The 23,552-nt window shown below is 32.2% G+C and overlaps 1 protein-coding gene across 1 annotated transcript; it reads right to left on the reverse strand.

Moving 5' to 3' along the window:
- Positions 1-6,414: 6,414 nt before the first annotated feature.
- On the reverse strand, positions 6,415-21,640 carry LOC130975216 (laccase-7-like). Its single transcript, XM_057900036.1, has 6 exons — positions 21,545-21,640; positions 20,982-21,133; positions 10,396-10,640; positions 9,385-9,513; positions 6,808-7,767; positions 6,415-6,605 (listed from the first exon to the last, which is right to left on the reverse strand). Exons 1-6 carry the CDS (start codon positions 21,638-21,640, stop codon positions 6,415-6,417), a joined length of 1,773 nt encoding a protein of 590 aa, XP_057756019.1.
- Positions 21,641-23,552: the final 1,912 nt, after the last annotated feature.

Below are 23,552 nucleotides of genomic sequence, written 5' to 3' on the forward strand. Positions count from 1 at the left end.
AAAAATCAGTCAGCATAAGAGAAATAACAGGCCACAACAACAGCAAAAGAACAGAATTAGTAAACCCGACTTCATAAGTAGCAGAATTTCAATTCTCACATAGCAATATAACGAAAGAATTTCTTAAGTAACATTTCTAAACAATGAAACTTCAAAAAGAAAATACTTCAAACACCAGAAAACTATCAACATATTTAACTTACTTTTTTTTTTCAAAATTGTAAAAAGATCTTTAGTTACATTACTGCTACTCACATCTGACCAAGCATGCTTCCATTTGAACTTGTTTTTATCCCAATATCAAGTTAACACATTCAGTAGCAACAGCTTTTGCTAATAATGTCTGAAATGCAATAAAAATAATTGAAAACAAAATGGAGTCAGAAAACTTCAATAAGGAGAAAAATGTAAAAGGCAGGTTGAATATTGTCATTAATAGGTACTCAGCAACTTACTCTGCCAGTTCCAAGAGGATCGTACAGAAGAACGCTAGATCTCTTACGTAATACAGATGCAAAAAGATCTTTATACAGTAGGGGCAACTAAAAATATGAAATTCAGAACAATTAGATATTCTGAAACTACAAACATAAACAGTATATCTGAGCTTGCTTATTATTTAACAAGATAAATACAACAATATATAAGAAACAAGCCTGAAAATGTTCTTAAACAAAAAAAAAAAATCTTGAAGGAGAAGCATATTATTTTCCATCAAATAGAAAAAGCTAAGATACACTAAATAAACTGAGATGATAGATAGCCGAGAAAGTCTCTTCAATATCCATTTTAACTGAATTTGCACTTTCAGGAAGCTATAACTAGGGATAAATAAAAGTATAATTTTATTAATATATAAAAGTATAATTTAATTTTATTAATAACTATGCTATAATTGATTCCATTTGATGTGCACACCTTTTTTGCAATTCGTGGCATTAAAACAACTTTAAACTTATTTAAAAGGAGGAATATGAAGTAAATGCACTAAGATTTTCAATGGTATAACTTGATTGATATGTCAATATCTGCACATACAAGAGAACAATGAACTAGTAAAATGCATATAAGCTTACCCATGGGTCCAGTCCCTGTCTCTCTGTTGTAATATATCAAGTCCTTCACACTATTTACCACTTCTGATATCTGCAAACATAAATAAGGTTGTAAAAGACCGATACTAATTCAGAAAAAGGATCAAAAGTGCACCATCTGAAACATTCTCTAAAACATTATGTACTGGAAAAGTAAGGTGAGTAAATGATTGGAAATGGATAAATACCTGTAGGCAGTGCACATATCTCCTTTGTATATCCTAAATCATTTACTAATGGAACTTCCACACCAATTAATGGGCTGATGCAACAAACCTGGAAAAGAAGCATGTGAAGATACTTAGAAAAACATATGCAGAAGCTTGTGGTAAAATGGAAAATCTAATTTAAAGCACAAGGTGATCAATGAAAATCACTAGCTAAAGCTAAACTATGGCACAGCCGACCCAATAAAATAAAATAAAACAGAATAATAACAAGAATAAGAAGAAAACGCGCACACACACAAAACAACAACAAAAAAGGAGAAAGAGAATATCGGGAAACAGGAAATGGTGGGTATAAAACAGGAAATACACCATTATTCCTAAGCTTCAATGTCAAACCTTAGGAGGTAGGCCAGACTCGTCAAAAGCTCCTCATTTCTCTCTGTTAACTTTTATTTTTATACCTTTTGCAGCAACTTGAATGGACTTCAACTCAACAAACTTACAAATATGACAACCTAAAAATTAATGGTTAAAATTAATTTTTTTTCAGTATATATAAGCAATGGTGCTCTCATTTGTAAAGTAAGATTCACCACTACATGATTGAATCAATAATTCAATATTATCATTAAAGCATTTCTATTTCAAAAATCAATAACTATATGTTTAATTTGCAGAACAATATAACATATTTTGGAGCTACCATTGGCAGGGTTGCTAACACAATTGGAGGACCTCAGTTAACATTAAATGGAATACACTACAAATTGATTGCTAATGAAGGAAACAATACACTTCATGGTACATATATACTAGTGCTAGTACTATATATGTCTACTTTATTTCCCTAATTAAACACATATAATTCTAATTTAATTAATTTCTATTACTGCTAACAAGATTTACCTGATGAAGAAAGATGTCACATATAAAGATTATTCCCAACTCAGCTACCACAGTTTTGATGGTGAAGAAGGTAATGAACCTGAAATTCTCAGCGGACCAAAATAGAGGAACACAGAGACAGAAAATCAGGGTTACCAGGGTTTGCGAGAGAACACAGAGGAACACTAAGACAGAGAACACAGAGGAACACGAAGACAGCGGTCCAAAATGGGAAGAAAGACTTACCAGGGTTTGCGAGAGACAGAGACCGTTGCGCTGAGGGAGGGCCAACGAGGGTTGCATTGATGGTGAGACAGAGACAGAGGGCCAACAAGGGTTGCATTGATGGGCGAGGGTTGAGAAACAGCAATAGGGTTCGACGGTCGGGTGCGAGGGTTGAGAAACAGCAATAGGGTTTGATGGTCGGGTGCGAGGGTTACACGAACGGCATGGGTGCGGCGGTCATTGGCGATGAACGATGGTTACATGAACGGCATGGGTGTGACGGTCATTGGCGATGAACGATGAACGGTCATGGAGATTTGTTTGAGGATGGCGCGGGTTACTTAGCTTTTAGGGTTTTTTTTTGTGAGTGGGTTATTTTTTATTGAGGGTAATGTGATGAACTAATGTGATGTTGTTTCAGGGTAAGCTAACGAAAAAAAGGCTAAGTGTGGAAAAAAATTGGGTGGGAAACTAAATTTTGGGGGAAGGAATTCTATGGGTACGTTTTTTTGTAAAGTGCCCATAGACCATTGAAACACAATGTAGTCACGCTTTTTAAGCGTGCCGGTTTCTCGATATGGCCACGCTTTTCAAGCGTGGCAGTAAAAAAGCGTGGCCAAATTTCAAGTAATTGGCTACCCTCGTAAAAGCGTGTCGATTTCCCTCTATCGCCACGCTTTTTAAGCGTGGCAGTAAAAAACCGTGGCCAAATTTCAAATTATTGGGCACCCTCGTAAAAGCGTGCCGATTTTTCTCTATGGCCACGCTTTTCAAGCGTGACAAAAAAAACGTGGCCAAATCACAAATCAGTAGCCACCCTCACAGAAGCGTGCCCATAGACCACTTTTGGGTACGCTTTAAAAGCGTGGCAAAAAAAAAGGGTGCCAACAGGCCTTTTTTCTTGTAGTGCGGGCATGTGTGTTGGGCCTCCGAGCGTTCATGTCTGAAGCCTAGGCATTCAGTTTTGCTTCTTTTTAGGCTTGGTTAGCCCTTCCTTGGATTGTATTTGTATTTTCTTTGTTAAAACTTGATTATTTTGAGAAAAAAAAAACTCCTGAAAACATAATAATACTAAACATAATCCCAAACAATTGATTAATTTTGAAATTTCACTAGAAAACATAAGAAATTTGATTAAAATCTAAGAAAATTAATGAAAAAGAATCCTAAAAACTACTAAAGATGTCTAGGCATCAGCTGCATGTAGGATTCATGCGTATCACATTATATGCAAAAGTAATTAGGATAACAGTTATTTGAAAATGAATATTTGTTATGATTTAAGCTACTACATTTACTCACATAATAATCTGCAGACCGCTGGTCGACAAATCTCTCTTTGTTCTCTTTCATGGTGTGAGTATACTTGAAGGTCTCCACCATCGTCACATCACGATCCGTCGACTTAGACCGCACATATTGAAACAATACGTTAAATCAAGTGATAATTACATTATATGTCAATGATAAAACAAACTTAACAAAATAAAACAAGTTACATACCAACTTGACCTTTGTCTTCATAAAAGTTGCTAACCTGCCAGTATACTTTTATGACCTGCCTGATGCCCTATTGGCCCTGTGTGTGGCTCAGTGACTCCTGAACCGTCATCAGTCTTCCAATATATGTAGAAGGCCTTCTTAATATTCAGGCGGAGCCACTAAGTAAGGTGGTTGTGCCTCTCATGTACGTCCTCAAGCATCTGTTGAAGCTAGCGAGCCATACGATGGTTGAAGATCTTCTTAATGATGGCATCGTAAATCTTCTGCCATATAAGTTTCTCTTGCACAAAGAAACATTTAGCACTATTTAATCGAAATAAAATACCTAATAATGATAGAAACTAACTAAAGTTTGAATATGTAGAGATTTTACCGCCTACTTATGAAATCATCGTTCTTTGGTCTCAGTAGGAATTTTCTTGTAGCTCGACTAGGGGTGGTTGTACATCATCTTAAACACATTCACTCCTATGTATACGTATTGTTATCCGGTGCAAACCTATCAACAAAGAACTTAAGATTAGTAAATATAAAGTAGGTTTAAGGACTTCAAAATAAATTTCATTTGAAACTAAATAAAATAGTACTCACGAAGTCAAACCATGAGATCAAATCGTCATCCTAACTATGGTCTCACGAACCTTAATTCCCAAATACAAATACAAAATATATATCATGATTTATTAATATCCGAAGATGTCTTTTTTTTTTTTCAAACTTCCACAACATTAATAACTATAATCAAAATAAATTTATCAAAATAAGGCACAATATAATGCTCAACTATTACATTCTCTTTAACAAATTTAGGATCAAAGTCTATGTAAATCTCGAAGATAAAGCCAGATGCTCAACATAAACTTAGGGTTTAACTACTCTAAGGCACATTTGGTAGGAGAAAGGTCATCTAAGTTGTGAATTTTGGAACTAGCACCCATATTGAATCTCGGTGGAGGGAGAAGGTTGCTCATTGTGGCTGAGGAGAAAACTCTATTCCCACTAAGGATGGTCATGATGTTAGTTTCAAAAGCGGCTAACCTCCTCCTCATGGCAATAATAGCCTTGAAACCTGCAGCTATGTCAATTGTAAAAAGAAAAAAAGGAAGAAGGGGAGTTAGTAACATGGTAAAGTCAAAATAATAAAATTTATTAAAAAGAATAAAGTGCATTAAAAAGTATTAAACTTTACCAATAGCGTTAGGATATTTCTCAGGTTAAGGGGTCGTTCATTCCACAGCTCTAGAAACATTTGGATGCTCGTCTTTTCGAAAGCACTAACACCATGAAGTTAAATTTTTGGTGAAGATACATTATAATTTCAATAAAGGTTAAATCTCTTTCATCTTCCAAAGTCATGAAAAAAGGAGTAGTGACTTCTACTTTTTCAACTTTAAAAAAATTTTCTTTGAATATGTGATAAGATTCCTTGAAAAGATTAAAAAAAGAGAAAAAAAATATTTTTCTTACTTGAAAAAGCGAAGAGCGTTAGTTAAATTGATGAAAATAAAGAAAAAAGACGACACTTCTTTTCCTGTGAAATTGCAATAAACACGTAAAAAATGGAGAAGTTTCTGATGAGATAAGAGATGGAACCTCGGAGTTTCTTCTTGAAAAGTAAAAGGAGACATTTTAGAGTGTAAGTAGAAGTTGCAGTGAAGTGTATTAAATTGAAAAATAATATGGCATTGATTGATGGAAAGAGAAACTACTTTATAAAGTTCAAGAATCAAGGGTCATAACTATTCAAGGAAACCTGAAAGTTTTCCTCAAAGATTTTAGCGATTAAGATAAATAAAAAACAAACTGTTTAAATTTGACCTGTTAAACTCGGGTATCCTTGACAAAGTCGTTAAATAAAAAAACTTGAGTTGAGGCACTGCTCTCGACAAAGATAGCATATTGAGAACGCGACTAAATGAGAATACTAGGGAGAATACTATATTACGATCTCACTAAAGGGATCTCACTAAAGGTTAACAGGTATGTCATCAAAACAAATAAGTCTAACTCACATAAGTGCTAAATCATGGTATTAAAAGGGATTTGTATCCTCTAAAGTTTGAATTTTACTTTAGAGAGTAAAGTGTGATCTCTCACAATTGATTTCATAGGTGGGACCAAAAATAAATATGAAAGAGAAAATCACACTTTACTTTCTAAAGTAAAATTTAAACTTTAGAGGATCCAAATCCATTAAAAGTGTACATTAAAAGCAGTAAATGCCTAATAATGTTACACTGGTAAAATAGAATAATGAAAAAAGAAAATTCAGGAGATAACATATTATTCACTTTATCACCTCAAACACTACATAAGTATGGGAATACTTTTGCAAGTAACCCCAGTCTAATATTAACATTACTCAAGTTAGGGTATCCGAATTTGATAAGCTCGCTCGTTACCTTTGCAAAAGGTAGGAACAAAACTAAAGTAGCAAAATAGCAATTTTGCCTTTTATTATCATAGCATGGTATGAAAATCCTTTAAAATGCTAAAAAAAAAATATTAAGATAATCGAAATAACTAACAACAAATTCTTAGAGAAAACAAGACGTGTTGTTGGTTTCAAGCATGCACTTGTACATGTTGGCACTGATATCGCATTCAGGCATATCAATGGGTGGTGGAGGGAGTGAAGTTGAAGGAGTTGGTCCATTTTCAACCTCAAAAGTCATGTCTAGTCCCCATTCCAAGTGATCATCCACATGGCAATGTACAAACCATACCCCTGTAAAATATATATACATTAGGAAAACAATGAATGCATAGCTAGCCATATTAGTGTGTTACATAGTTACCGTAATACTATTCCAACCTTATTAGTTGGTTTATAATTTTATGAAACTAATGCAACCACAGACACTTACTTTTTGAACTTAAAAAGCAAATCTTAAGAACCGAAAAAAAAAGGGAGAATAGAAAGTAGGTACCTGGATTATTTGCTTGAAATCTGATGACAGCCCATCCTCCAGCAGACACAGCAATTGTGTTGCGTATTTGAGGATTAATCAAATTATACTTTGCTTGATCAAGCCTAGGATTGAAATCTCCAAAGCCTTGAGCCAAAACATAGAAACTATAACCATGAATGTGCATGGGATGATTTATCTCATAAAGAAGTGCTGTATTTTGATATACAATCTCCACCGTTGAATTGAACTTAAGTCTCTTCGCCTTGGTTGATTTGGGAGCATACATGATTGCCACGTCATCACTTAGACTTTCGCTTGTGAAGTCAAACCATACTGGATGGTCAGGAAAATCAGTAGTGAACACGCCACTCATATTGTAATAGAAAGCTTCCAACATGGAAGACCTTCTTCCTTTAGGAAGCACAAAAGACTCGTTGTTCATGCTTGCAGAATATTTTTCTCCATTGGGACCTGAACACGATGCACCCTCAGGGCAATGTTCTAAGCCCAATCCAACAGTGATGAACATTCGCTCATCCACGTTAAGTGGCACAGGGACCCAATGTGGGGCCCCCACTAGGCTTGTGAGGTTACTATAAAACGTAAAAGCCGTTGCTGTGTCGTTGACGACTGGTAAAACTGGCATCACGGGTGGTGTGGTGGTTTCATTTTCATCATTGCCGTAAACGACAATGCCACGTGTTGTCGTTTTGTCAAACGCTGGCACACCGACATTGTAAGGAGAGGCAGCCATGTAGTATGAACCGTTGGATTGGTTTGCTGTGAAAAGAGCATCAACGGTTTGTCCAGGGGCAATGACAAGGATATCCGTGTGATATGGTACTGTGTATGAAGCATCAACGGCAACCACTGTGAAGCTGTGATTTGCTAATTTGAAGAAAAAATGGCTATCCAGTGCAGCATTCATCATTCGGAGCAAGTAAGTCTTTCCTTGAGTCACGTTCATCTTGTATGTCTCTGGAATATAATCATGGTGTGCATGCACAGTTACTTATTATACCAAACAAGACTAAATACAAGTGTTGAATTAATGATTAAACTAATAAACATATATATCATGTTTGAAAAGACAATGGTTTATTTAATTTTATACAGTGCAAGTGCAAAGTCATATCATAGGATTTTTTTTTATTAAAATAAAAAAATCTAAGTTACAAAAATCTCCTAAATTAAATTTTGTTACATGCACATCCCCTTTTACTATATGTAAACCATATAGACTAACATCATAAATGGTAGAACCAAATCACAATTTTGTCTCAAAGAAATTTACGTAAATCATGAATGTAAACCACAACTTTGTCCTTAAAATTTAGTAAAAATTTTAAAAATATCCTTAAATTTTATTTTGTTCTAAAAATTTTCGATTTGCATCGAATATATATTTAATAGCTAAATTTTCAAAAAATTTAAGACCAATCCAATAAAAATACATGAAAATTATACTTGATTTACTTGTGTTAAAAGTTATTTTTATAAAATTATTATTGAATTTGTCATAATATATATTTTTTGAAAAGTTAGCCGTCATGGGTATAGTTGATGCAAATTGAAAACTTCTATAACAAAATTGAAACAAAGCAAAACTTAAATGTATTTTTAAAATTTTTGTAAAACTTCAAAGACAAAAAATATACTTTATCCTAATAATAATAATGGTAATAACTACTTAATTAATTATGTGAGGAGACATATTTATAGAAAAAAAAATAATTAAGTTATTTTCTTTTGGCATATGATATTCATTCTAAATCAAGGATTTTATTTTCGGTCAAAATATCACCGTGACTTATTATTTAAATATCAGTACTCATAAAATTTGATAATATGTTTTAAAATTTTTAAAATATTTTAAAAAATAATTTTAGTTATTAGTATGACATTTAGCACATTTTAAATCACAAAATGGATAGTATAAAAATACTGATTACTTCATCTAATTTTATGAGTGCTCAAATATTTCGCATAATTAGGTATTAACAGAATATAATCTAATTTAATTCATTTTTTCTAAGCTAATTATCATTTAAAATTGTTATAATGTCGCAATTTCTTATAAATAATTTATTTTGATCGAATATTATTTGGGAGATCACTGTAATTTATAATGATTGATCTCTAAATTTTTTTGCTATAAAAGATCTAATATTTTATCATGAAATCTCTTTTTTAAAAAATTTAAAATTATAAAAAAAATACATAAATAATTATATATCTAATACAGTGAATACAATAATTAACCATACATCTTTTAAAAAATATAAAATAGTTAGAATAATATTTAAATAGTTTAATTACATATACCCTTTAAACAAGGGTCTCTTTAGAATTAGAAGTGTATGTGTACAACTTACATAAATTTGGTAATTTTAAAATACAAAAAAAAGAGTTAAACTACACATATATTATTATATAAATACATAATAATTAATTTTAGTAGTTCAAATAATATTTTTTTATCAAAATCAATAACAAGCTCAAACGGTTTTGCAACTTATTTCTGATCAGGTAATACGTAGATGAAAGTTTTATATGTATATATTACAAATTAAGCATGAGAGGGAGGCAACGTACGATTTTGTGAACAATTGTAGAGATCACCCGGAAAGCCATTTATGGTGTAAGCATTTGAATAATTAGAACCATGACCCTCAGCGAGTGCTTCTATCTCGATGTCTACGATATTACCATTATACCAATCACCTGCAATTTAAAGGAAAATATATCCAAAAAATATATTTCACTTATAGTTTAATTAATTTATATTAAAAATATTAGATAACCAACAATTTTTTCTTTGTATTTGAACTAACACCAGTCAATTTTCTTTTATCTAAAAATTCCCCGTTTATATATATTCGTTGCATAAAATACTGAAATTTGGAGACGGATTATTAGAAACAATATTCGTCCAATTTGAAATTGACGTCAATGCAAGTTGCAGAAATGCTAGTTCATGGAGAAATTATTAAAATGCTTACCATAATGAAAATATATCAAATTTATCTCACCCAAAAAAAAATCAAGTTTATTATTATTATAATATATATTCAATAAATAAAATAATAAATTAATAAATAGATAAATAATGAATACCTATACTATTATTATGGGTGATAATATATAGTTATACAACCTACACCTCACGACCAAAATAACTCCTCTCACTCTTTTGGAATTATTCTCATGTTTCTATAGGGATTAAAAACTTATTTAAATTTTTATTTTTTATATTTAAATTAATTACTACTTTTTTATTTAAAATAATAATGCAAATTGACAATAATTTAGTACATGTGAAAGTTATATGCTAATAAAGGAAGAGTAATGCTAGAGTCTAGGAAGCTAATAATCTAAAATTATTTTATTTTATTTAATTTAATTTAATATTTATAATTACACACTCACTAAAATTAATATTATACATTTATTCAAACAATAATTAATGAATATAAATAAAAGAAAAAAATTATAATTATTTTTGGTTCTCAAACTTTGATTCCTAAATATTTTCGTAAAGAAAAATAACACAAGAAGAAGGAAGATAGAGGCCGGGAAACAGAGAAAATAAAATATGAATAATACCTAATAATATTGGAAGTTCTTGATATGGTCGAGGAAATGGATATGATGAACCGAGTGGAGGACGAATTATGAAAGCACCATAAACAGTGCCACGTAGATCAAATGAATGAGCATGCCACCAGAGAGTTCCCTCCTGCCCGGTTACATTGAACGTATAGGTATAACTGTTTCTTGGGACAATTCCACACTGAGTTACATATTCAGTGCCATCTGCCCAACCATTAAAAAGCTGATAAACTCCATGCCTACATATAAATTCAAGCGATACTTGTTACCTATATATTGAGGCTCAATTTGTATTTATTAGCTATTGACAAAGACCTATATGTATGTGTCTATTTTTAAGTAAAATTGATAGTTAATAACGATTAAATAATTTAATAATTTTTATTAAATTATTATTTTAATAATTTTTTTAATTTTATAAAAATAATTGTATATGAACTTTTATTATAACTAATACCTAACTACACTATATAGTTTGAAAATTTTTAAATTTTTTATTTTAATAAAAATAAAATATAATTTTTATTCTTAATATTTTAGAAAAATTTTAAAAATATATTTAATATTTAATTTATTTTAATTTTATCTTTAATATTTTTAATAAATTTTAATTTTATTTTTCTTATTAAGTTTTTTTATGATTAACAATTAGTCAACTTTTTTTTAATTTTATTTTTATTCTAATTATCAATTTTTCTACTTTATCATCATCACTTTTTCTCTTTCCAACATCACCATCGTAACTACCTACTCACAGCCAGACCCTTCTCACACTAACAAAATAGAAAAAGAAAACAAAACCTTGGTTAATTATTAATTAATTTTACAAATAATAATCTCCAATTAATTATGAACACAATCTCAAGAAAAAAAAAGCCACTATATTATATATATATTAAAAATTTAAAATTAGTTGCTAAAATTAATTATTAATATAAAATATATATTATAATATAAATACATATTAAAATTAAATTAAATTATATATATATTTATACATAAATATATTAATAATTAATTTTAATAATTAATTTTAATGTACGAGTATCATTTTTAAAAGACAAACTATCATTATCCGACGAGTTCATAACACCACAGGACAAGGAGTTTATATAATATAATTAAATAAATTAATTTACTTGAACTAATAATAAAAAAAATTGTCATTCCTATTAATGATTCAGTGATTCATCCCTCATTCTCCATATAAGAAAATTTCCCAAAACTTCATCAATACATTACACACATATACGACTTCGTTGTCTTGTCTTCTTGTAACGAACTCAATTTTAAAAATATAAATATAAATAAGTTATAATTCATTTTATAAATTAGAATTTTTTATTTTTAAAAATTTTTTTATTATTAATAATTGAACTAATTTTATAACTATTTGAATTCAATCAAATTCATATTCTTATATATATATTATGATAAAATATTTTACATAATTAAAACTATAATTCTATTAATTTATAAGTAATAAAATTTATATGTATATTTTAATTTGAATAATTAATATTTTAATTTAAAAATAGAGTTTAGTTAATAATATTATTATTGAGTTCGATATCTACCGATATGAGTAAATATTGATACTTTTTATTGAGTTTATCTTTGCTAATGCTTCATCAAATACCTTTCACCCTTAAGTTACTAATGTCACTTAGATTAATAACTCATATATTATTAACTTTATATATAAATTATTATTATTATTATTATTATTATTATTATTATTATTATTATTATTATTATTATAAACATTGGGTATAATTATCATGAGTATTATATGTATTATAAGTTTATATAGTTTTGCTCCCTAATATTATATATTCATTGTTATATTCACTACGTTACTATTATTATTATTATTCCCTTTCATAAAGCTTTTATATATATATATGTGTGTAAATATTGTAAGAGAGAAAAAAAAGGAGAGGAGAGCGTAACTAAGAGAGAAAGAGAGAACATAAATTCCTCTCAACTTTCGGCTTCAATTTCTTGCAATTCGTAACTCCAATAAAAAATCTAATCCGGTAAAAGTATTCGTATCCTTATCCTCTACACGTTGACACCATTTTTTATTAGTGGAAGTTGATGGTGACGTAGCTCCTCTACCCTTTAAGTTTGGCCAACTGGAGTTTTAGGAGGCACAGACGATTCTAGACATTTTTTTCTTCGATAGCTCGGTCAGAAAGCTTTTCCGAAGCTTTGAATATTTTGATTCTGTACGAAGGTATGGTTTTGATTTCTCGTAGTTAATGTTTAATGTCACGTGAAAACTTAGGCTAGAAGACCTTAAGATAGGAATGAACTGAATGTATAATTGATGGATTGTGTATTTGGAATAAAATGTGTGATTTAGCTGTTGTTAATAATTTGCTGTTGAAGTTGGTTATTTTTAGGAAAAGATTTAATATTGGTATTTGTTTGATTTTGAAATAATTTGTTACTGGAAATGATTTGAAGGACTGAGAGGTGTTTGATTTGATAGTTGGGACCCTTGAAGGGTAGCAGAAATTCGAGTTTTAGAGGAGATACTGCCAAAGTTTCTATAAGAATTGGAGTTTTGATTTGAGGTGTTATTTTAAAAAAGAAAGATTATTATGTCGCTTGTGTATTTGAGACTATTTGTTGACCCTCTGTCGCAAGATGTGACTCGGCACTTTAACTCCCCGGATTCTCCCATGGGCATACTTATATATATGAATATTGAATATTATATTTGAGCTTGGAGTTTGACTCCATGGAATATTATTGAGTTTGGAGTTTGACTCCATAGAATACTATATTATTGAGTTTGGAGTTTAACTCCATGGAATACTATACTATTGAGCTTGGAGTGTGACTCCATGGAATATTATATTTGAGCTTGGAGTTTGACTCCATGGAATATTATTGAGCTTGGGGATGCACGCACAGAGGGACTGTCCAATGGTTAACTACCAGGACATATCGGGTTGGTTGTATAACCGACAGATGAGACTCATCAGCCATAGGACAGGCATACATCATATGCATTTGTTTGTTTGCTTGAGTGTGCATTGTTTTGGTTTGCTTAACTATTTAATTCTGCTTATCCACTACTTGTTCTACTTGCTGTAAATGCTTCTCTATCTGTGTTTTCCTTGCTTGAACTGTATGTGTATGTTTTCTGAGAAATCCCTCTTGACGAAGGTGTGAGGGGGAGATGGTTGTTCCACCAATGTCTCGGAGGAGTGGAGGAGTCAGAAAGTGAAGAGTTAAGTTAAAGTTAGATTTAGAACTAGAGTACCTTAGATAACTTACCTAATTTTTGGTTTAGTTTATTTTCCTTAAGAATGATTATGAGTGTCGGAGTTCTAGAAATACCTCTGGCTCTCCCGGGACCTTTTATATTAACTATGCAGTCACCTTTACCATACTGAAAACCTCCGGTTCTCATTCCACATATATTTTTTGTTTTTCATATGCAGGTCGAGAGACACCTCGTTGAGCGTCTGGAGACCCTCCTTACAAGTGAAGAACTACCTTTTGGACCGTCATATTTTGATTTTAGGCTATGTATACATGTTTATGAAATCTCCACATGTATATTTTGTGTTTTGTCTCTCCTAGAGGTCGACTTGGAGATACATGTGTTTATTTTGTAGTTTGAGTTTTGATTTGGGTTATATATATATATATATATATATATATATATATATATATATATATATATATATATATATATATATATATATATATATATATATATACTATGGCTGGCCTTAGCTTCGCAGGTTGAGACTGGAGTTTGCTATCTGAGTTTTGGAACTCTAATATATATATATATATATATATATATATATATATATATATATATATATATATATATAGTTTTCTTTCGATTTTACCTGTCTGTTTTACGAATATTCATGTGAGAGTGACACGATTTTCTGTTTATTATTTCTGTTTAGCTCTTCCTTCAAGGCTCCTAGATATGATTTCATCCAACTATATTTGTGTACATATCCTTTTCTTTTAGAGGTCGTAATACCTTGCCACCTCTGCTTTACGACTTAAGTGTAAGGCTCTATGTCGTAGGGTGTTACACTTCTCTTCTTTTTCTTCTTCGCCGAAGCTCAGAACATTTTGAATCTTAGAGAGCGATAACGACGTACAGCCGCATCCCAACCTCCTCTTCTCCCTCCACAAATCTAGAGTTCCTCTCACGCGTCGCCATGGAAGCTCATGTTCAGCCTCTACTCCTTCTCCCTCCAATCGTGATAGTAATAATGCAACACCTCTTTTAAAACCAATGCACAAAAACTGGATTGTTATGGTTAGCTACTTGACTTCCTGCTCAACTACCAAGAAGATTTTTGGTTTGAGTGTTAGCACTACAAGAAAAATACTGAGTATCATCATCAGATTTACCGGCAGATTTAGTGTTGTGTATTATCATCAGAAATTTACAGTCAGATTTAATTTATTGATGAAAATGAAAACTATTTTTATTGTGTCAAACTTTTACTGTCGGATTTGCTATTTCAATAGCAAAGCCGCTGGTAATAATTGGAGAGAAAAACGGAAATTTGGCATGGATTAGTAACCATCAGATTTATCCACCAGTAAATCCAGCAGTAACTCAATTTAGTGCGACGCAGCGCATTGGTCACCCGCAAACCGTTACCGTCGAATTTTATCTGCCACTAAATTCGACGGTAACTATCCCTAAAATTCAAAGCGTGAACCCTATCTCCCTTCGTTTTGAATCCCCCTCTCTCTCTCTACCCTCTCTTCTTCCCCGCCGCCACTGGCAGTGCCTCTGTAGTCCCCTTTTGCCGCCTCCTCTTTCCCTCACCGAAACTAACCCCTTCTTTCATTCTCTCCCCTTCGCAACCCAACTTCAGCCACAAAACCTTCTCTCCCTCTCTGTTCATCTCGCCGTTTGAGCTTCCCCCAGCATCGCCATGACGTTCCACTAGCAGCGACTGTTGCTTCCTTGAGTTCTTCTTGTTCTGCTCAAAGCTCAGATTCAATGATCCCTTTTTTTCTGTTTAAGTTAATTTAGAATTTAGTTATATGTTAATTTCTAGTAAGTGGAATTGGTTATCATTATTTTCTGCTGGTTAGATGATTTAGATAATAATTAGAATTTTTTTTATTAGAATTACTGTTAGTTTATATAGTTCAACATGATGTTATGTTTCTCAAATTTGAATTTCAATTTGTTTGGACTGGATTGATTGATTTTTAGCTAACTTTCTGCAATGTGCTGTTGATTATTGTACCATTGATGCTAATTTGTGCAAATTGATGTTGAAAGAATATTTGGTTGTGCTATTTATTGTTATTTGATCCTTTTGCACGCCAAGTGCTCGATTATCTGCCTCTATATCTAATTTGTGTTTTAGTTGATAATTAGTATTATGCTCGAGTTAGATTTAATTTTTATTTTTAGCTAGAGGATTTAAGTTGTTAAGATAGGTTAAATTTAAAGTATTAGGTTGTACTCATTTACTATGTCAATGAAAGTGCATTATTTTTTATAGGATTATTCTAATTCATTGTATAATTATTTTTAGGATTATTCGGGGTCGTGGTAGATGGAAGGTTTAATTACTATCAGTACCTCAGGGACATCTCAGTCATCGCTCTCTACCCCCGACTACCCTGTTGACCCTTGTGACGTCACAGGCGGGTCTACTAGACCAGTAGTTCATCATGATCTCGAACCCCAACTACGACTCCCTCCAACTCCAGTGATAGAGACCACGGTGCGTGATTCCTCTAATGCGTCTAGCCAGATTTTCCTCCACCACCATTCATCATACGGATGATAATTTGGCTTGATGGCATACAGGCATGAGTACTATTTTAATGTCTTTTATCCACAATCTATTTGAATTTGGTAAGTTTTATTTGCTTTTATGTGTTTGCTAATTTTAAGTTTTTTATTGATAAGTTTGTACCAAATAACAATGCATGTACACATGAGATCTCTAATGTGATTAAGTCTATGGATGACAATCCAAGGCCAAGCTACACGAAGACTCTGCTGAGACCAAAGAGCGATGTTTTCAGAAGTTGACGGTAAGAACTCAATGTTGTTTAATTAACCGTATTTTATTTCGGCTAACTAATGTTATAGAATTACTTTATACATGAGAAATTTATATGGGATAGAAAACATGATATCTTGATCAGAAAAATCTACGACCACTGGATAGTTAGATAACTTCAGCAAATGATGCAGGACATTTATGAGGGGCGCGACCACCTCACGACTTGACTCCATCCAAATATTAAGAAGGAAGTGAATGTCTATTTTAGTATTAATGAGGAGTTTAAGCTCTAAAAGGAGTGTGGATAAATCCAATAACTTGTGAAAACGGTGGTTTCATCCCGATCACAGAATAACGAGGTTGATTGTTAATGAATGAATAAGGTTAATAAATAATCTAATAAGTTGTGGTGATTATTGATTAGTTACCTAGGTAAGATGTAAGGATTGTGGTTTGTCCCACTTACTCTAGGTTTAGGATTTGAAACACTTGGGTAAGATACAAAAGTTGTGGTTTGTTCCACTTGTTCCAGATTAAGATTTAAAAACTTGCTTGGGTAAGATACAAAGATCGTGGCTCCGTCCCACTTGCTCCAGGTTAAGTGGAAATGGTGGCCTTGTCCTGTCCACAGTGAGGACGGCGGTGTTATCCTTCTCATGAGAAAACAAAATTAATTACTTCATAAAGAATTGAGATTAATGAATCTAAGTTTGATAAATTAATAAATGATTATGGTTAATAAATATAATAACTTAGAAAATTGGTTAAAGACATTGATGTCGACTGATTGTGGCCTGAATGGTTGGATTGGCAAGGTCGGAGGTTTGTTCTGCTTACGTGGCAAGGTCGTGATCTTCGTCATACTTGCGTATTTGGTTTGGCACTTGTACCCGACAAGGACGGAGGTCTCATCCTACTTATTCGTGGTTATGGAGTGACGTGGGGAAGGTGATTGGGTATTCTCCCTCTGAGACAGAATGATACCCCAATGAGAAAGTAACAGGATACTATTTCTTTGCGGCAGGTGATAGGACACTCTCCCTCTGAGACTAGCTTGTGATAAACTTAGAAAGCTCCTTTTGGGGATGTGGTGGGTTGTTTGCCCACGTTCTATCTGATTGCAAAGTGACAAAGCATTCTTCCTCTAAGACAAGTGAGAGGACACTCTCCCTTTGAGATTGGCTTGTGATAAGTCCAGATATTTTCTTCCTGGGGGGCGCAATCAAGAGACAATATCTGGGTTAGCTACCGGATGTGTCGGATTTTGACAATTTAACCCACACGTGAGCTCATGGCCAGTAAGATAGACATGCATCATGTGCATTTATTTGCTATTGTTTGATTGTGCGTATTATTTTGACTTAACTAATTGTATATTTCTACTAATTGCTAATTAAAATACTTACTATACATGCTCTCTAATTGTGTTTGACTTGTATTATTTATTACTTGTATTTGCTACTATTGAATACTGAACTAATCATTGAAAAGATTGAAAATTGAAGATATTGAGGCTAAATATTGAGAATAAACTGATACTATTAAGATTGAATTCTAATAATGATAATTGTTTAAGACTGAAAAGACATGACTGGATTAGAACAATTAAATGCATGATTAAGAGACTTTAAAACTGAGCAAAGATAATGATGATTTACTTGAAACAAATGAGACTAGGGGTATATGTATAGTTGATATTTAGAAGGTTGACTCTGTTTGGATTAGAAAGAATCCTAAGTTTAAACTTTGTGAGTTTGGAGACTAGGATTGTTGCCTCGTGGATTCATGTAGTTTTACATAGTCTCTATTAGACACTATTACCCTACTAGGAACCTTTGGTTTCTTACTCATTATGGAATTTGTTGATTTTCAGATACAGAATGTGACGCACCTCTCTAAGCGTGTAGGAATCCTTGTGGCGAAAGCGAAGACTTATGTTTTGGATTTTATTTTGTACGTAGATATTTATTCTTCACTTTTGACATGTAGTTGTATATTCCCCCTTAAAAGTTTTATTATAGAGAAGCATGATATATTTTGTATACTTTGAGCTGCTGTAATATTGTTTAGCCGACCTTTTTTTCACAGGTCGAGACTAGTATTACTTATCTATCTATTCTGAATCTTCTGTATATATTTATGTCCCTCTTGTTATGTATCTAATACTTTTATCTTTAATGCTTCGTGAATGATATAATTATTGTTTTATTATCTTTTTTCTACAGGCATCTAGTTATATTATATTTGAGTAAACTACCATTTGTACCCATGAAAGTTGAAAACGCTGACATATCTACCCATAGAAAAAAGAAATTACCATTTGTACCCATAAAAAATTATTTTTACAAGCAAAATTATCCAAACCCTAAAAAATTATCTAAAATTTCTAAATTACCCTTCTCTCTACACTATCATCTCCTTCCTCCCTCCTCTCTCTCTCAATGTTCTCAGCCACCCAATCCCAGTATCAACTATAAACCACCGTCTCACCCTCCTCATCATCGTTCACCCTTCTCCGCTAGCAACGTCGCGGACCTCCGCCAGCCCAGGAGCACCGCGCCAGCTTCTCCTCGCCACCATCACCATCGGCCTCAAACCAGAGCCTACCTCGTCAGAGACCCTCCTCTTCACGCTACCTTATCGCCGTCATAGCCAACCTTCTTCACCTCTTTCTGTGTCGTAGAACCACCACCGCCGCTGCCCTTCCAGTTGGGAGGAACAGTGCTGAGGTCGCGGTCGTTGAAATTCTCTCTGTCAGGACAGGTGTCAATGACTCCAATGACGAGATCTAAACCGAAATTCGTCTCCTTGAGGAGGCCGGCCCTGCCGCCAGTTTTGAAGCCCAAGAACTGCGGCGAGCGGGTAGTGTGGAGTTGGCAGACCTGTTCCGGGATCTCTGCGATGACGTGGGATAGGGATTCCAACTTCTGGGCCTCTAAAGGTGAGAGCTTTGGTGAGAAGCCATGAAAGACAGTGTCGTAAGTGTGAAGGATGGCGGCGGAGGCGGCGGTGGTGGTGGTTTTAGCTGCAGTGGCATGGTTGATAATAGAAGCGAGAGAGGATTCGTACCAGTGCTTATGGGTTGGGAAGATGGAGGGCTTGGCTTTATGGTGGACTTGCACCGTGAAGGTGCTCTTCTTCTCCGGGGAAACGGCAGCAAGTGTTGCTGTGACTGTGAGGATGAAAAAGAGGAGGGTGTGGCAAGGAGCCATTGGAGCAGCGATGGGGACTGAGTGGGAAGTAATGGTGAGAGTGTGTTAGAAAGAGAAAGAAGGGTGATGGCTGGGTGAAGAGGATGGTGGTGGGATTTGAGATTAGAAAGGGAAAGAGGGGTGGTGGCTGGGTGAAGAGAGTTAGGGTTAGAAAGGTGATTGAGTGAAGGAGGTGGTGTGGTGAAGATAAGGGTAATTTAAGGATTTTAGATAATTTTTTAGGGTTTGAATAATTTTGCCTGTAAACACAATTTTTTATGGGTATAAATGGTAATTTCTTTTTTCTATAGATAGATATGTCAGCAATTTCAACTTTTGTGGGTATAAATGATAGTTTACTCTATTATATTTCTTCGAATATTATGTATATATATATTTTTATTTTTAGATGTCATTCTAAATATTTATGACTTAAACATATAATTCTATATAGTAGGGTGTTACATATTTCATTTTCTTTGTATTTGCGCCTCTAAAACAAACTTCAAACACAACCTATGAAATATTTAATTAGAATATTTTTAATATGTTGTATTTTTACTATTTAAAAGAAGTTTATTTGACTATAAAAAGTTTTATTTTATTTTAATAACGTGTCAGTACATATAATATACTTATGTGATAAACAGTGTAAATTTAAACTTTTTTTCATAAAAAGTCTTGAAAATTCACATTCCCCTTTGTTTTGAACACGGGCTTCGCTTCTCATATATGATAATTCCAAGCAAACTTTTGACAACAACAATTAAAATATGGGTAAAGTACTAAATTGATTCTTAGATTTGGGCGTAATTCTATTTTGACCCTTAAAGTTTAAAGTGTTCTATTTGAATCCAAAAAAGTTTTATTTAGCATCAATTTAATCCCACAGTGAGGTCAAAATTAAATAATTAACAAAACGTCTTACATAACAACAGTACAAGAACAAAATCGATAATCTGGAGAATAAGTACAAGCTCTAGAGGCATAAAATCAATCATTGATACATCAATACATTTATTTATTATTTTTTTATAATATAAATAAAATATTTTCTATAAAACTAAAGAAAATGATAAATAAATGTATTGATGCATCAATGGTTGATTTTGTGCCTTTGGAGCTTGTACTTATTCTCCATATTATCGATTTTGTTCTTGAACTGTTGTTATGTAAGACATTTTGTTAATTATTTAATTTTGACTTCATTGTAGGACTAAATTGATACTAAATAAAACTTTTTTGGATTCAAATAGAACACTTTAAACTTTAAGAACCAAAACAGAATTACGCCTAAACCTAGGACCAATTTAATACTTTATTTCCATAAATTATATTCAAGGAGAGGGTTATTTACCAATGAATAGTGATATTGTAGGGCGAATGGTTGAGTACATGAACTATGACAGTGTCACCTTCTCTTACATCAATGGTTGGTCCAGGGAGACTTCCATTAACTACAACTATGGATTCCTCATGGCACAACCGTTGCATGCTTGTATTTTCAATCTGCAAAATATGAAATCTCATTTTTATGGAAATTCAAATATTTCTATTCCTTTTCATTTATCTTATCCGTTACGGCCACTTTATCCTTTAACTCATTAATTAAGTAATTTTTTAATTAAAATATTATAAGACTAAAAAATTTTTTGTTTTTAGACAACAATAAATTCTGTTAGTCTTTGAATTTTTTTTATTTTTTAATTAATAATTAATTACAAAACTTTACTTAGATATCCCTATATATTCTAATGTAAAGGGTAGATATTTATTTATTTATTTTACCCTATAGACAATACAGAGGACGTCAATCAAATCTAAAGTCACTCTAGTAATTATTCAGTTAAATATATAAAATAAAAATGTAAAAGCAACAAATAGAGGATACAAAAAGAGAGGGTCAGAAATGCTAATTACGTTAAAAGTGTATTCCACCGTTGAGGATAAAGCCAATAATAAGGAAGAAGTTAAAAGAAGAAAGCCCCATTGTAGTGGAAAAATGAGGAGATTCATATTGACGAAGCTGCTGACCAAAAAGAACGAAAAGAAAATATATGAGAAACCTTTTTCTTTGAAAGTAAACAATATTGTCGCGATAGCATTGATGAGGAAATTAAACTGAAGTTTTCTGTCCAGCCATGCATAAATATATATATCAAGAAAAAGGTAGAGGAAAACTAAGCATATCCGACTTTCCGTATGAGTATTAGATGACAACTACCCTTCTATAGTTTTACTTCTTCTATTCCCTCTACATATATCTCTCTCTCTTGCATATATGAACGTCAACATGTGAATCACGTTTGCAATATATAACTTCTTTTCGCACTACAACAAATTTTATCTATATAGCAACATGTATTCTAAGCAATAATTTTAAATATTGTCTAAAATAATAAAAAACAACTCTGAATATTTATTACAAAAAAAAAATAAGACTATTATAACTTTCTTTAATCAACATATTATAAGTGTTTTTTTTAATTAATTAAAAAATATATAAAAATGTTGTTTTAATAAATTAAATAGGCAATATTTACTGTATTTATATATTATATTTTATAAAGTTACTTTTAAAATTTTAATAAACATCAACTTATAAGTGTTGCTTAAAATAAATTAATTTTTTTAAATTATAATTTTTTCTCTAAATATTTTAACAAAAAATATTTTTTTTCCTTAAAAAAAAATCAATTCAATTTATCATTTTCATCTTTCACTAAAACAAAATTCCAATCTTAATTTTTGAAATTACAGACACAAAATCATCTTCATATTCATCTTCCTCTCTTCAATAATGGCAATGGAGGAGACATTGACATGCATTTTTCTTTGTCAAATCATCTTCATCTTCCCCAGACATTGATGTGCATTCTTTTCTGTTAAATCATCTTCATCTTCATCTTCTTCTCTTTGATGATGGCAATAGAGAAGACATTGACATGTGTTCTTCTCTGTTCATTCATCATTATTGTCCTTCAGTTTTAAGCTTTGATTTTTTCTGTTTGTGTTCGACTTTCGATTCTCTCTATTCGCAATTCGAGCTTCGATCTTCTTCGCTTGTGTTCCGAGCTTCGATCCTCTTCGCTCGTGTTCCGAGCTTCGATCCTCTTCGCTCGTATTTGTTCATCACCGCTAGTTATTATTTTGCAAGTATCGATGATTCTGTCTATTTCTTTTCTTTTTCTATTTTCGTACATTGAATCTTAATTTTGATAATGTTATTCTTGCTATTATAATGTTGTTGTTTCGAACTTCTCTAATTTATGATCGCAGTTTCATATCTGATCATACATATCCTCTTTTTTTTTTTTTCCGTAATGATACTTGTTTTTACCCTAACTTTGTGTTCATTGTATCATTTTCTAGTTATTACCAAGGTATTAATGCACATAATATACTTATATTCTTGTTAGACTTCTCTGGTTTTGCTTTTATACACAATAATTCACATAAGCACCTTGTGATACATTAGTATTAGTCATTCCCAAATATTGAAGTGTTATGATTGCAAAATTTAATCTAATTAACCACCTATGTAGTAATTTGTAATCTATATATTATGTAATTAGCTGAGTAGTTGTAGGCTCAAGCCTTATTCTATTTTCTTTTTGGGCTAAATTGTGTCTCCCATTTAAATATGGCATCTTGGTGGCAATCCATTCACTTAATTATTAAACCCTCAATTAAAGAAATTTTTAAAATTTTGCGGTATTATGAGCATGTATTTGGTGCGAAATTAGAATGTCTATAACTAAACTGACAAGTGAACTGGGTGGTACCAAGTAATATCCTAGGTGAGTGAAGGTCGATCTCATGACGATTGATGGACTGGGCAACAATAGTCGAATGAATCACTTAGTCAGGCAAACAGAAAATGATGTTTTAAGGTTCAAAAGCATTAAACAGAAATTCAGAGAATAAG

This window comes from Arachis stenosperma, chromosome 4 (assembly GCF_014773155.1).
Source record: "Arachis stenosperma cultivar V10309 chromosome 4, arast.V10309.gnm1.PFL2, whole genome shotgun sequence".
NCBI lineage: Eukaryota > Viridiplantae > Streptophyta > Magnoliopsida > Fabales > Fabaceae > Arachis > Arachis stenosperma.

What these genes read in the sequence shown, in the direction of transcription:
- LOC130975216 (XM_057900036.1), bottom strand. Translation starts at nt 21,640, where the DNA reads ATGAATCTCCTCATTTTTCCACTACAATGGGGCTTTCTTCTTTTAACT. An exon ending in TACAATATCACTATTCATTG is followed by an intron (nt 10,641 to 20,981) that starts GTAAATAACCCT and finishes ATTTATATGTAG; the next exon opens with GCATGGAGTTTATCAGCTTT. An exon ending in CTACAATTGTTCACAAAATC is followed by an intron (nt 7,768 to 9,384) that starts GTACGTTGCCTC and finishes ATTATATTCCAG; the next exon opens with AGACATACAAGATGAACGTG.